Source organism: Strix aluco, chromosome 11 (assembly GCF_031877795.1).
Source record: "Strix aluco isolate bStrAlu1 chromosome 11, bStrAlu1.hap1, whole genome shotgun sequence".
NCBI lineage: Eukaryota > Metazoa > Chordata > Aves > Strigiformes > Strigidae > Strix > Strix aluco.
The window spans coordinates 4,001,819-4,015,621 of record NC_133941.1 but is presented as its reverse complement, the minus strand read 5'-3'; the positions used below and the strand labels follow the sequence as shown (position 1 = coordinate 4,015,621).

At 36.4% G+C, this 13,803-nt stretch overlaps 1 protein-coding gene across 4 annotated transcripts in view; it reads left to right on the top strand.

The window, feature by feature from the left end:
• The first annotated feature begins 452 nt into the window (after positions 1 to 452).
• Positions 453 to 13,803, top strand: part of CFAP20DC (CFAP20 domain containing) — an 84,561-nt gene continuing 71,210 nt past the window's right edge. For 3 of the 4 annotated variants that reach the window (XM_074835862.1, XM_074835860.1, XM_074835863.1), the window contains exons 1-6: positions 514 to 675; positions 5,221 to 5,488; positions 5,923 to 6,009; positions 8,246 to 8,335; positions 8,791 to 8,884; positions 10,616 to 10,688. In XM_074835862.1, coding sequence (XP_074691963.1) covers positions 5,989 to 6,009; positions 8,246 to 8,335; positions 8,791 to 8,884; positions 10,616 to 10,688 — 278 coding nt within the window. In that variant the 5' untranslated portion in view covers positions 514 to 675; positions 5,221 to 5,488; positions 5,923 to 5,988. Of the gene's footprint in view, positions 676 to 5,220; positions 5,489 to 5,922; positions 6,010 to 8,245; positions 8,336 to 8,790; positions 8,885 to 10,615; positions 10,689 to 13,803 lie in introns of all 4 variants that reach the window. The other variant, XM_074835861.1, reaches the window with a different exon arrangement.

Genomic DNA, 13,803 nt, shown 5'->3' with positions numbered 1-13,803 from the left:
TGTGGCTGCTCTGGCTCATAGCTTCCCACGTCCTTCTCAAAAAAAACACTTTACACAATGAAGCCTTAAAGAGTAAATGGCCAACATGTTTCAGGAGTTGAGTTCTGGACAACATCTGCACTTGAAACACCTCCACAGGCCCTGGGTGACACAGCGCCATTTCACATGGCCACCCTCTACCTCGGGTGCCCTGAGGGACACCCTGTGAGGGGGCCAGCACAGCTTTCTGTGCCAGCTTTACCCAGGTTTTACTCACTTCACAAAGGCCAGGGAGGCCCACAGGCAGCCCAGCCAGCAACAGGAGACCACCACTCCTCACCTCTGAAGAGCCACCACCGATGAAACCCGAATTGACGGATGAGGGCGCGGCTACACGCAGGTAACACCCACCCGCCATGATTGATCGATGGAGCCACGCCCCGCGCGCCGCCATTTTAAGCTGTGTCCCCGCCCCCACCTCGCCTTACGGTGGGACGTGGGCCCGCCTCCTCCGTAGGTGCGGTCTCGTCCCCAGCCACCCTCGCCCAGGTGAGACCCGGCGGGGGTCTGAGCTTCCCCGGGCTGAGCGGTCCCGGTCCTCTGTGGCGAGCGGCGAGGACGTGGCAGAGCGGGAGAGCCCCGGCGGCCAGGCCAGCCCCGGCGGCGGAGGGGCGGGGGAGCCGGCCCGGCGCTGGGGTACGCGGCCTTGCCGCTGTAGTGGTGCAGGGAAACGGGTCTGCGGGGATGCTGGTGTTTGAGTCGTGGGCCTTGTGTCCAAACGTATTATGACCAAATTTTTATAAAAGGGAAAAGCTTGATTTTATTTACTTTTTTTTTTTTTATAATCCCACGAGTTGTCTGTAAAAGCTGGCTGTGCTGCTTTTCACATAGGAACAGTGGTAGTCTTGGTATAGTTTATTAATGGTCTTTCTGCCCATTTATTATGTTAACCTGTATTTTGAGAAAATATATAGCAGTGTTACAAACCCAGCTTTAAATATTCAATATGTGGAATTCATTTGTCTGGAAGATACTAAAACCCTTCACCAGTGATGAACTGCTTTCTCTGGTGTGTCCCAGCCTACCATAAATCAGCACTGGCTTTAGGCCTGTGATGGTGAGTTATATGTCTTAACAGTCTTGGGTGTAAGCCTATGTTCCCTGCCAAAAATAGTGTATTCGTGTCATTTTTCAATGCAAATTAGTAGTAGGTGCAAATTCACTTTATTTTGCTTCAGATTTTTGAATAGAAAATCTTAAATAAACACAGCTTTTTCAGCATTGGAATGTTGATCAAAAAAATGTTATGCTTATGTAAATAGTCCCTTTTAAGTCAGAGGACTAAGCACGACTACAGAGGTTTTTAGGACCGTGAGTCTGTCCATCCCTGTCTCCCTTGGAGTTAAAACAGTGCTTAGTAATAACTAATGTAAAGAAGCATGAATGGCTGTATTTACTGTTTGTGAAATACTCTTGCTTGTAATTTACTAGGGACCAATTGTTTGAATCATGGGGCTATGTAAACACAAAATATTATTGAAATACTTGAATGTGAAACAGTCTGGTTTGAAGAAAAAATATACATAAGAAGATGTTATAGGATGAAGATACTTTTGTAGGGTCTTAAGTGGTTTGTGTGATTGGAAGGATTAGAGGGCCCTTTGGACTGCTGCTACTTCATTTTTGGTGTAGCAAACATTGTGAAACTAATGATCTAAGTCAACGCACAAATCAAGACCTCACAAGGTGAATCCTGATAGGAATCTGTTCTTCCAAAGATAAATATCTTTCATTGTCACTTAACTTTATAAACTACATTCTTGATGTTTTGTCATTGACTGACACTTTAAGCCTGGATTTCCAGTCGGACAGATGTACTAAAGTACATGGTTCAGGGCAATAACAAAGTAAGTTTGATCTGTGACTGAAAAATGAGAGCTGCTACTTTATCGCATTCTATAAAGATGTTCTAAAATATCTGTTTATTTGATAAATATGCAAAAGAAAAAATCAGGACTTCTATTTCAAGATGTTGATTATTGAAAAATGGTCCCTCTGGATTTTAAGCACTCTTGATTTTTAGAATTTCTGGAAAGGCTAGGAGGAGGAAAGATGAAAATGGGAAAAATATTGCGACTATCAGTTTTTCAGACCATTCTGTCTTGTTTCTAAGCATAGGCTACTATAACTATAAAGACAATAATACTTGATGGATAATGGAAGCATCTCAATATTATCTCAGTAATTAACATAACAAATATGCCATTGAATTAAAGGTAATTTCTAGTCTTCATTTGTAGTAACTTAATGGAAATTGAAAGTTACAAGTAAGCAATATATAAACAAACATCTGTTGCAGTGTCACTTGCAGTATTTTTTGCCTTTATGAAAAACAGACTGACTGATGTGTCAACACATACCAAGGACCGGTCTTCTCTGTTTGAATTTCAGGATTAATTAGTAGCAGAAGACTACTGGTGTTCTTATGTGAAAAGCAGCACAGCCAGCCTTTACATCCAACTCACAGAATTAAGGAAAAGGAGAAAAAAAAAAAAAATCCTTCCAAACAAACACTGATGTGTTTACAGTGATCAGCATTATAGTATGAATGAGTTGTCCCAACACAAATGCTTACAAACTTTGGGTCTAGTTTACCTTTCACTGAAGTTAGGAAGAGCCATCTTGTTATGAATTTGATAGTTATAAGGGTCATCAATTTTTTGAGTCTGCATAAAGTATGTTTTGCAAATTGGTAAATAACCCATATATATGTCAGTTTAAAAAACTGCTTTGGTGACAAATTTCAAGCCATATTGTAAGAGTGAAGTTTATTTGACAATTTGAAATTTGAAGATTTCTAATGATGGTATGAGATTTCTAGTCCTTTAGTAAGTGTTCATCCCACATATTTTGTACTTCTCTTTACTACCACATAGTTCCTAGATGTTATCTCTTTGTACATATCTCTACCCTGTGATCCATTATGAAATTCTTTAATTATTTAATCATCTTTTCTACCTTAAGCATACCATTCAGGTAAGAACTACTCAGATCAGACACACGCTCCTCTTGAATTTAAGAATTAATTAGTAGCAGAAATTTTTTGTGTGATACAGGTGTGTGTCTTCATGGTGTTTTACCAGTACATGTACGTTCTTCCTGTGCTCAGAGCCAAATGAGACCTATTTCCACACAATACAGTGTGGAGATAAATCAGTGATGTCAAGCTAATAAGTACTGCTGAGAAGCAAAGTGTATTAGCACAGTATTGAAACCAAGTTAATATATCAAGATGGCTTCTACTCATACTGTATGCAGAGCTGTTTGTGTCTTCCTTCAAAACCTGTGAGATTTGCCATTAGTGGACTGGTTCTTTTGAAACCCAGGTATACTTTATGAGAAAACAGTGAAGAAAAGAAAGTACTGCTTTCTCTGTCTTACGTATTTCTGACTACAGCAGTGTCTGTGAAGAATACTGTAGCTGTCCACCTTGCTAAGTAGCTTTAGCCTTTCCATCCTGAAAGATGTTATGGTAATGAAGATGAAACTTGGCCTCTACATTATACACACTAAATGTTTGTTCCAAAATATATAGTATGATTATAGTCAGCAGAAGACTTCTGACCAGAATATTAGTAGTAGTCTGAAAGAGATGACTTATTCTTTTCAATCTCAGAATTTTTACAGTGACTCATGTCAGAATCCCTCTCATTTATTTAGTCTTAATATTTTTCCCTGAGATGTAATAAGGCATAACAGAACTGCAAAATATGTGAGATTTGTGTTAGGTACATGATGCTTGACAGTTCTGGAACTGATTTTTTTTTTTTAAAGCAGAAATAAGTGTAAAGGGCTTTGCTCCAAGATAAAAACAGTCTTCCTTTGCAACTCCTTCACTTAAAAAATAATAATAAATAAAAACTGGGGGATGGTGAAATCCTTACTCCTAGAAGGACAAGTGCCTCGCTGTGTGAGTTACAGTAATACACTCGTTGTAAATATGTACTGTAGGAAGGCATGACTTCTGCCCCTCTTTCACTACCAGTCCTTCACACTTAGCTCTGGCGAAGTGAATCAAAACAGTAGGACATTCTGAAATTAGTTCCACAGTGCCACTACTTCTCACTAAGACATGAATCGTGCAATTTTGAGTAGTTCTGGCTTCTTTAAAGGCTGTAGATAATAGCAAAGATAGGGCTGCAGACAAAAAAAATCAATGAACAGTGATTTCCAAAACGATTCCTCTGTATGTAAAGTGGATATATACAGAAGGAAGAAATAATACCCTTGCTTGCAAAAGTGCATCTTTAAAAGGCATTTTAAAAATACCTAGTTCATAATTAGAATAGTTCAATATAGCTATTAATATAGCCATTCTTAAAAAAACAATTATGCCAACGGAACAAGTAGGAAATTTATATAGAAAGTGGTCTAAAATGCAGAATAATGCGAGTGGTGTGTTAGATGTGTGGTGGCAGTATTAATATGATCAAAATACTAATTATGGTTTTTGATAGGCCTGTTACAAATGCTATGGTTTCTAAATTGCATTTTCCTTATAACTGACAAGTTTAAAATGAACTCCTGCTTCTGGCAACAGCATGGGTTAAATTTCTAATATCTGGGGTGTTTTCCATTTTTATTTTATTTACAGACAACTTTAAGACAAAATAACTGTTGCTGATTTAAATAATTGTGGTTAAGCATCGACAGATTTCATCATGTTTTCCTGAATGAGTAATTATACACTTTTTAAAATAGAATGCTGCTCTAATCCTTTAAATCTGTACATTCTTTATGAATTCATGCATATTGTCACTGAATTTCTAGTTCTTTTGCAATTGTATATCTTTTTATCAAATTTTTGAAACTTTTTGTTACTTTCTGGTTGTGAGAGCTAAACTGTTCTTTATGAGAAGCTATACATATATTCTCCTGGTCAGCATATTGTTTTTCTCTGTTAAGAAAATGGTTTCAGGCTCAAAAAAAAAATATCCAGTAATTAAAGAATTAAATTATTTTTAAGTGGTCTGTGCCTGGACTGAAGTAATGAACATAAGCTAATTATATTAAATAAATGAGAGATACAGTCTTGTGAAAGAATTTTTCTGTGAGTTGACGAACACTTTCAGTTTTCACAGTGAAGGTCCATGTTGTCTCTTGTGACTGGTTTCTACATGTCTTTGGAGATTGACAACTACCTTTTATGTTCAGGGTCCCTTCACTTTCTGTTGACTTCAGGTGAAACTGCAGACACTCAGCATGATCAAAGAGGGACGTGGGAGGCTTTCAGTATCAGTCCCTTTCACTTTCTACTGTTCTGATTCTCCAACTGCAGACATCTCTTAATTCACATTGACTTTAGCAGCCCTCAAATAACTGAAGTGCTTGGTTTGAGTCTTATACTAATCATCCTCAAAGAAGAATGCTGAATGTGAAAGAAGATAAGTTGTCTCAGAAGTCTCTGCCAAATACCTCTAGATGGAGTGGTTTCTGTTGAAGCTGTTCCGTATGTTTCTCTTTTTCTGTATTAAATGTTAAGCTCCTCTTTAATGGAGTCTAATGTTTTCCAGTGGGCACTTGATAACAAAGGAATAATAAAAAAATGTGTATTAAAGATGATTTTTCAAGTATTTTTAAAGCATGAGAAAGCCTTCATTGTTAAAGGGCTGACATAAAATTACTAGTTTTACTTGGAATATAAGGAAAGGCAGCCCTGAGTACTTGATGCATGAAGACAATATTCTCTAAGACAGCATCAATACTAATATTTTTTTGATCTTAATTCCTTTGTGGTAGCACTCTGATGCAGTTGATATACATTCTGTACTCATGAAAAGTATTTCATAATAGTATTCGTATCTTTTAAAATACGGTTGGCGTTTCATGATAGGATTTTTTCATGTTGAATCCTATATAAAAGTGTGGTGGTTTTTTTTTCAGCATAGTCTGGAAGTGTCTTTACTGATTCAGAAGCTGAAATTATTTTTTGCCTGTGAAAGCTGGAAAATGTTCAAAAATCAGTATCAGGTAAACTAGAAATAGTTTTAATTTTTATCCTCTTTCATTTCAACTCTGAGAGAACTCGATTAAAATGGCTTATTCTGGGGAGCAGAAAGTCCAGATACAGAAATGGTTTGGAATGTTTCGTTATTCAGTATTTTTATAGAAATATTATGAACTATTGGGTAGCTGCTGATGTTGTCAGGTCTAGAATAGACACCAACATGGTGTTACCAATGGCTTTTTGTCTGTCTTTACCCTTGTGGGCCAGGGCACACCATGTGTTCCCACCCAATCGTGGAAGCAGGCCCAACTCTTAAAGTATAGTCAGAAAAGGGGGGTTGGTTTATTCTCTTGGTCCAGCACAGGGTTGTGACAACACTAGTTGCATCATTTGCAAACCTTATTATCCCTTTTACTGTTTCCTGGCCTTCGTTTTCACCGCACTTTGCCTCCCCTTCCCTGTACCAGTCTCCTTCTGAGAGAGCAACCCACCTCTAATTACTTTTTCCCCACTGGTCCCAGATGTGCTACATCTGTACCCAAAACTGGTATTTCTGATGCTGTTACCATATAAAGCTGAGATAGCCTAGGTATTTCTCATACTGTTGCCTAGGTGCTGTTGGCTTTGCAGGATTGTACTCCCCAAAAGATGCCCCATAGTCCCCTCCAATTGATTGTGGAGTTTGATAGTTTCTTGCTTAACTCCCCCTTGGCCGCCCATGAGATCCAGCCATCCTCTGTGGCACTGAGTAACTTTTGTCAGCTTCTTGCATCAATGTTTGTTCAACATTTTTCTCATGTCATGTCTGGTAGTTTTCCATGTCCTGTCCAGTTGGTTTAACTCCACATCAGGGCCTACTCAAGAGCTGCAGTATTAACAAAATGTATTTGTAAATATGGGGGAGAAAGCCACTTGTTTGTTAAGATTTGCTACAAGCACGTACAACCTGGCAGTAAATAATCTTTTTTTGAGAGCTTGATCCTGTAGTCCTTAAATATGTCAGATAACTTTCAAATTGATTAATTATAAATTTTAAAAATATTTTATGAGTAGTTTATGGAATGCCATTTTGAATCTCCTTAGAACTTAGTAAGCCTAGTCACTGGGGTAAGCTGTGTGACTGGAAGCTGCCAGGTGTGGATGGGCAGAGGAAAATACCTAATTCATATATGGTGCTGCGTGGATGTTCTCTGAAAGCATAATTTGAAGAGCATTTATTTTGCTGGCAAGACTGCTCGCCCCTCTTGTTCGCTATGACTTGTGTACAATTGTTTGGGCAGCTGAGCATAAAGAGAATTGGGGAGTGCAGGTAGCTAGGAATGAGAAGGGAGCGGCAGAGTTGTAATGATTGATTAGGTCATCCATGCTGCTGAAAAAAGGCTTACCAAACTATAGGCTGAGTACATCAGATGTCATATTTTTTGTGACATCAAAGGGGAAAAACATTGAAGCAAATAATTCCCTAAGTAAAGGTGATAAAGGTTACCTCCCCAAGAGCCTGTGATTAGATTCTTCGATGTCCTAATAGGGCACATGCTCTGTGTAAGAAGTTTTCACCTAGCAGGGGCATTCATAATCCTTTTCAGTATTAATTCTCTGATGCCTCATGAAGGCTGCAGCATGAGTAACAGCCCTTACCTTTTTATGGTGATACTGGTAGGATCAGATCTACTATGAGGCCAGAAAAGATAGTAAATTTTTGAGTTTCCTAGACTGTTTGGTCAAATAAGACTGGAATTTGGTAACTAGTTGAAAAGTGACTGGGAAATATCTTTGATGTGCTCACATATGTAGACAGATTGTGTAAACTTCATTTCCATAGGAAATCAGACAAAACATCCCATCTGCAACAGCTTTTATTTTTTAGCAGTATGTTTTAAAACTCACTTCATCTGAGTTGTAGAAAGAAACCATATCCAAATAAAAATTACTAATCTCCTGCATGTTTTTTGAATTTTTACAATAATTTTGTTTTTTAGAGAATAACATTATAAATAAAATAATTTAAAATATTCCATAGTATTCCCTCAATTTTATGTTCTGATCCTCTAGTAAAGCCGGATAGTAACTGTATGGATTGCTATATTATGGTAGTCTAGAAACTGCAATTAATATTCTGCTCTCTGTCTGATCAGTACTACTGACTGTGGTAACAGCCTGATGTGGGGAAGGATTATTCTTATGTACTCATCTTGACCATTGATTATTGAGTCTTGAACATTTGGTTGGATGATGTATTCTTAAACCATTTTATCATAGGGTGGCCCATTTGTTGAAGTGTTCAGTGCTCAAGGCAAGAACCCAGGAGCAAAATGGAAGATTTTTGGCAATCTGTCAGCTATACGGAAAGTAAGTTTTTAAAGAAATTTGTGAACACAGAAAAATGTGAATGAAGCTTAAAATTAGAAGGTAGTGAAGGCTTTGATCTGGCAGTGGAGTTGTCACTTCTGTCATAATGACAGACTGAATGTCTACTTGAATTAGTTCTTCATGCCTGCTTGCAGACTAGGTTGGTTGCAGTGTAATTTTATGGTTTAAATATTTACAAGGTAATTTTGCTATTCTGATAACTAATGGATTGAGTTGGGCCCATTGGATCACAAGTCCTATTTGTCAGCATTATTTGTTTATAAAACATGCAAATAAGGACATATTTCTGTGGTTTATATTACCATCATATTTAAACTACTGTCATACTTGCAGTGCCATCTGCCATTTGTTGCTTTGCATGTTAGTAGCATGGTTGGTTGTGAGGAGAAGAATTCTGTCGGGATGCTCATTATGTTTATTGTTCCTTTTTGTAGGAATATGATAAAGAAGTAAAAGGCTTTGTTTTTGTACTTGAAGGAAGCAGTCAAATCAACAAAATGCAGCTACCAAAGGAAACTAGACAAACTTGTAAGTGTCGAAGAATTAAATGTCTGATGTTGTTCGGATTATTAAATCAGGCTTTTACTGGAATGTAAAATTTACAGTATTCTCCCTTACTTTGGGTGTAATTCAGCATTAGCAAAGTGGCTTTTCATTAACTCTTTAGCAGGTCAGTTACAAATAGATAAAAGGTATAGAAATACCATAGTAAAGTAAGTGCTGTAGGGAAGATCCTTGTTGATCCATGTTGTACTAGTGCTGCTAGGTTCACTTCTGTACCTCATCCTGCTACAGACTGGCAAATTTCAGCTGCATTTGTGTAATTAGTTTGATGGGTAGTGTGGAGTGTTTCCCCAGGTTGTCTATTACTTGCACCAGAATAAACCAGAATCAGAGCAGTCTGTGTGTCTCAGGATGTACAGCAATCATCATAATTTATGCCTTAAAGGCCCATGCAGGGTATTGTACCTTACAAGGCTTGTAGTAATGAATCAAGCTGGTTGAGCATTAACTGCATACTTTTGAAGAAAAGTTGAGATGGTGATTTTAGTCATATGAAACAGGAATCTTCTAGTATACTTCTCATGCAGGGTACATAATTACAAATTAGGTTTTGCAAATAAACACAAAAAATAAGAAATTGTATAGTCTGGTCATGCACTAAGGCCTTGAAGATTAATTTCATTTTTATAAAAGAAACTTACTCATATCTTCAGTATAATAAATATTAGTCGAATGTCTTAGAAATCCAACTTTAATTTGTTTTTTCCCAGTGTTACAATATTACAGCCTTAAATGAGGATTGAGAATTAGTGTTGTAGATTGTCACTGCTAAGAATAGTTTGGTTTTAAATTTACTTTAGCTACTGCTGCAATACTACAGTTAAATTTCCATCTGTTACCATTCTGTGTCCTTCTGTCTCTTCCTCTCGAGGTGTATGTACCTCAAGTATTTATGTCAAGTATACAATCTCCCAGTTGTACTGTACTCTTTCAATACTTTTCCAAAATAAAAGAGAAATAGAATTTGAAATTTTGAAGTGTCATTTGACCCACAAAAGAAGGAAGTTCTGAATTGGCATTGTTTAGAAGGGGAGCTAATGTTGTTGTTGGGTCTTGTTAAGTCAGTGAAGAGCAGCCCATACTCTCCCTGATGGAATAACTAAGAAAACAACATACGGTTCAATTCAGGCAGCTTTGTACTACCTTTGTTTTCCCTTGACAGGGAGCTACCTGAATCCTGAAAGATTTCTTGTTTTGTTCCCTCAGTTAAGCTCCTTTGTTATTGTTCTAAAAATCAGAAGCCTCCACTGAGCATTGTGATCATGATCTGGATTGCATTTTTACCCAAGGTTTTTTGAAGTTGTTTAATAAAGTATACATTGTCACAAATGTGAATGCAAATTTCATATGGCTTCAAGATAAGCTTGATAGGAAAGTATTACTTTATCTTGTAATTCCTATGGAATATTTGGTGTCTACATGCTCTTGGAACACAATGTAGAATTGTAAGTGTAAAAGAAAAGGTTTTTTTTTTTATTTTCATGAGAATTCCACCAAAGTCACAGATGGGACAACACTTTTATTGCAGTTTGAATTGGTTTTCTTCAGGTTTTTCTAGTGTTCATATGTTGTGTGAACCTTGGGAAATAGTGTTGCAGAGGCATAGCTGTATGGTACAAAATTGAAATGCTTGATGGTGAAATGTGCATCTGCACTCACACAGCACATGTATTTAATTTTTTTTCTTGTTTCTAGTGGGACTGATCCAGCAATTTCTGACACTTCAGATTTTTGTGCCATTGGGACAAGACTTCTCCACTGAGTTACTGTAAGATGCATAAAATTTCCTTGAATACTTAATGTAAAGTGAATGCCTGATTGCAGCCATTAATTGTGGTGGCAGATTTTACATTAAAACGTGGTGACTTATCAAGTCAATAAGAAGTAATTAAGCTAATGAGATCATTATTTCTTGGATGTTTTAAATACTGACATTCCTTTGAAGACAGAACAAACTAAAAATCATGAATGAATATGGTGAAAAATCTGAAGAAATGAGACATTAATTTATCAAACATATGAAAATACTGGCTCATGAGGGTCTCCTGAAAATTCATAAGAGGTTTATAAATAATTATTCCAGGGCCCTTTGATTCAGGGCAAAAAGAAATACATATTCTAATAGCTGGGGGAGAAGAAACCAAGCAAACAAATGATAAAAAGCTAGAACAACAAATGGTGTATTCAATTGGTATAATTATGTCCCTGCTGTAAGGGGAGAGGTACAGCTGAAACACTTTTTTCATTAGTTTGATGTGGACAATTGTCAGTCTTTGGACAACATTTCTCCCCTCATGGCACCAGCTGTTTATAACCAGCACAACCCACTCAGCTTTGTCGCCAGTAGAACACCTAAGGTTTGGATTAACAAAAGAATATTATGCCATTAGAAACCCTGCAAGAAAAGATGGGTTGAATGATATACAATTAAACTGAGTAAGGTCAATGCAGAATTTTATTTTTGTTTGTCTTTCTGAAACTTTGCATTCATCTGTACCCATAGGTGTCATCTTTTCTTGATTGTCTGAAGTCTCTTGTGTCTGGAGTAAGGGGAAACAACTCTTGTAGGTTTACGTCAGACGACAAAATGAGATGCTGAGAGAATATCATTCCAACTACACTGTAGCAGAGAAACTGTTCATTATAATGTGAATAATCTATTTCATGAAATTAGGATGGTGTGCTATTTTATGTTGCTGAGTAATTCTATTCTGTGCCTTCACGTAAATAGTCATCTTGGAATATTTTGTTATTTTAACAAAGAATATGCTAGTGTGAATTGAGTCATATTTATTAAAATTCCTCAGTGGATTTATAACAGTCCATGCAGGTATTTTAGTCTCTGTTTTGTGAGTTAGTGGGCATTTATAACCTACATCATGTTGGTAACATTATGCATTCCTCTGTGGCGTGTTTAATTTCTGACTTGTTTTTAGAATCTGAATGTTGAGAAAATCTTCAAAGGCTAAATTAACTTATTTAGCACAGATCTTCACCAGAGAATATTTTTATTTCTCCATGGATCATGGAAATTTGAGAGAACGCTGGGCTCAAAATACTTGTTTTAGAGACAGCTTTGACTCTATGCGTCAACATCTTGGTGTAGAAAATACTAACATTTTACTAATTTAAAGTGAGAAAATGTTGGCAGGAAAGCTGGTAATTGTTGAACAGACCAGAAAACTGCAGTTTTTCAAGCAACTTCCCTTTCTCTTTAATTTCTCTTCCTACAACAGCCTTCATGCAGTTTTTGTTATGTTTTTCTTTCAAGGTAACTATTTTTATTTCTGCCCTCATTTTGAATAATTTTTTTGCTTAGATACCTTAATGTCTCTAACATAAGCGTACACAACTTTAAAGCTACCCTTTATTTTTTTCCTGCAACACAAAGAGCTTCTTTGTGTATCAAATCACACTGATGTTTCTGTTCTTTGATGAATTTCCTGAATGTCGTTCTGGTTACACTTTCTGCTCCTATGGTTTTAATTGCTGTATTACTTCTAAAAGTGTGTACAAAAGGGAACAAAATAAACAGGATATGTCATGCAGTAAACAGAAACCAAGTATATAGCTTTGTTTCTCATAGGCATTCCATAGACAGGTGGTAGAGTCTTAATGACAGGTACAGGAATTCAGATTTTGCATAGTGTCCCACTGAGTTTGGTTCTTTTGGGTACTTCCCACCCATCTATACCTCTTAACAAGAACCTCTTCTCCACTTTTCTTCTCATTTTATTTTTTCATTGCTTGATATTTTTTTTTGATAACTGAGAATGCTCTAATTTTCTCCCACCTCTCACACCTTTCTTTGCCCTTTCTCTTTCCAGCTCATATCTAGACTTTACATTTTCTTCATCTTTTCTCACTACTCCTTGTTCCCACCATTACTATGTCCCTCTTAGAAGTAAATATATATATTTACTTCTATAATACTCTTAGATACTTCTATAAATTTAAATACATGTGTTTTGTATTTGCTATATATATATTTATGTAAACATATACTATATTACTATATTTACTATATAAATTTACTATATTTAAATAGTTATAACTGGTTTTTTCCCTTATTTCTTTTTCTCTTTTCATCAACTTTCCTGATTCTAAATTAGTAGTATCAGCGAGCCTGATACAAACCCTAATTCTGTCTCCTTCTCTTATGTGCAGTGATTTCAGTGTCTATGTGGATGAAGTAATCTCACTTAATACATTTCCGTACACTTTTTACAAAAGAATAGATGTTTAATTCAATGTAACTGTTTCATTACTTAATTGCTTATCTTATAATCAAATCTGGTTTATTCTGATAATTACATAAATTCATCAATGCATTCAAAGTAACTGGAGCTACTTAAAGATGTATATGCCTAAAAAGTACAATCTTATTTGTTCCCCACTTAGTGCACCTATATGTAGAGGTTAATAAAACTTCTTTAAAAATAAATTTTAGTACTAAGTTGTGTATTAGAAATCAGCTGTGACTTATTGAGGTACCTATAAACTCCTTCAAGACTTGCAAAAGAGTGTATTTTATCCTAGCAGACTCATGATAATCCAATAAATAATGAAGACAAGTCTTTCTTGCTTCACGTGACTGCCATTCAGCTCTTTTCATTTCAGACATTTTGAAAGGAATCTCTTCCTTGTTTGTGGACAGAATATTGATTGTGCTGTTGCTTCCTGGAGTTTAATGTTTGAAGATGGTTTCTTACATAATCTGACTACTTACTACTGAATCTGAGTAGCTTCAAGTGAAAATTGATAGCATACCAAGTCATCAAATTTACTTTCTGTAAAAAAACATTTTGGCAAGTTTTGTAATAGCTGCACATGATGCTTTATGGTATATTTCTTCCTCTCCCATTCTGCACAGAGATGGAAAT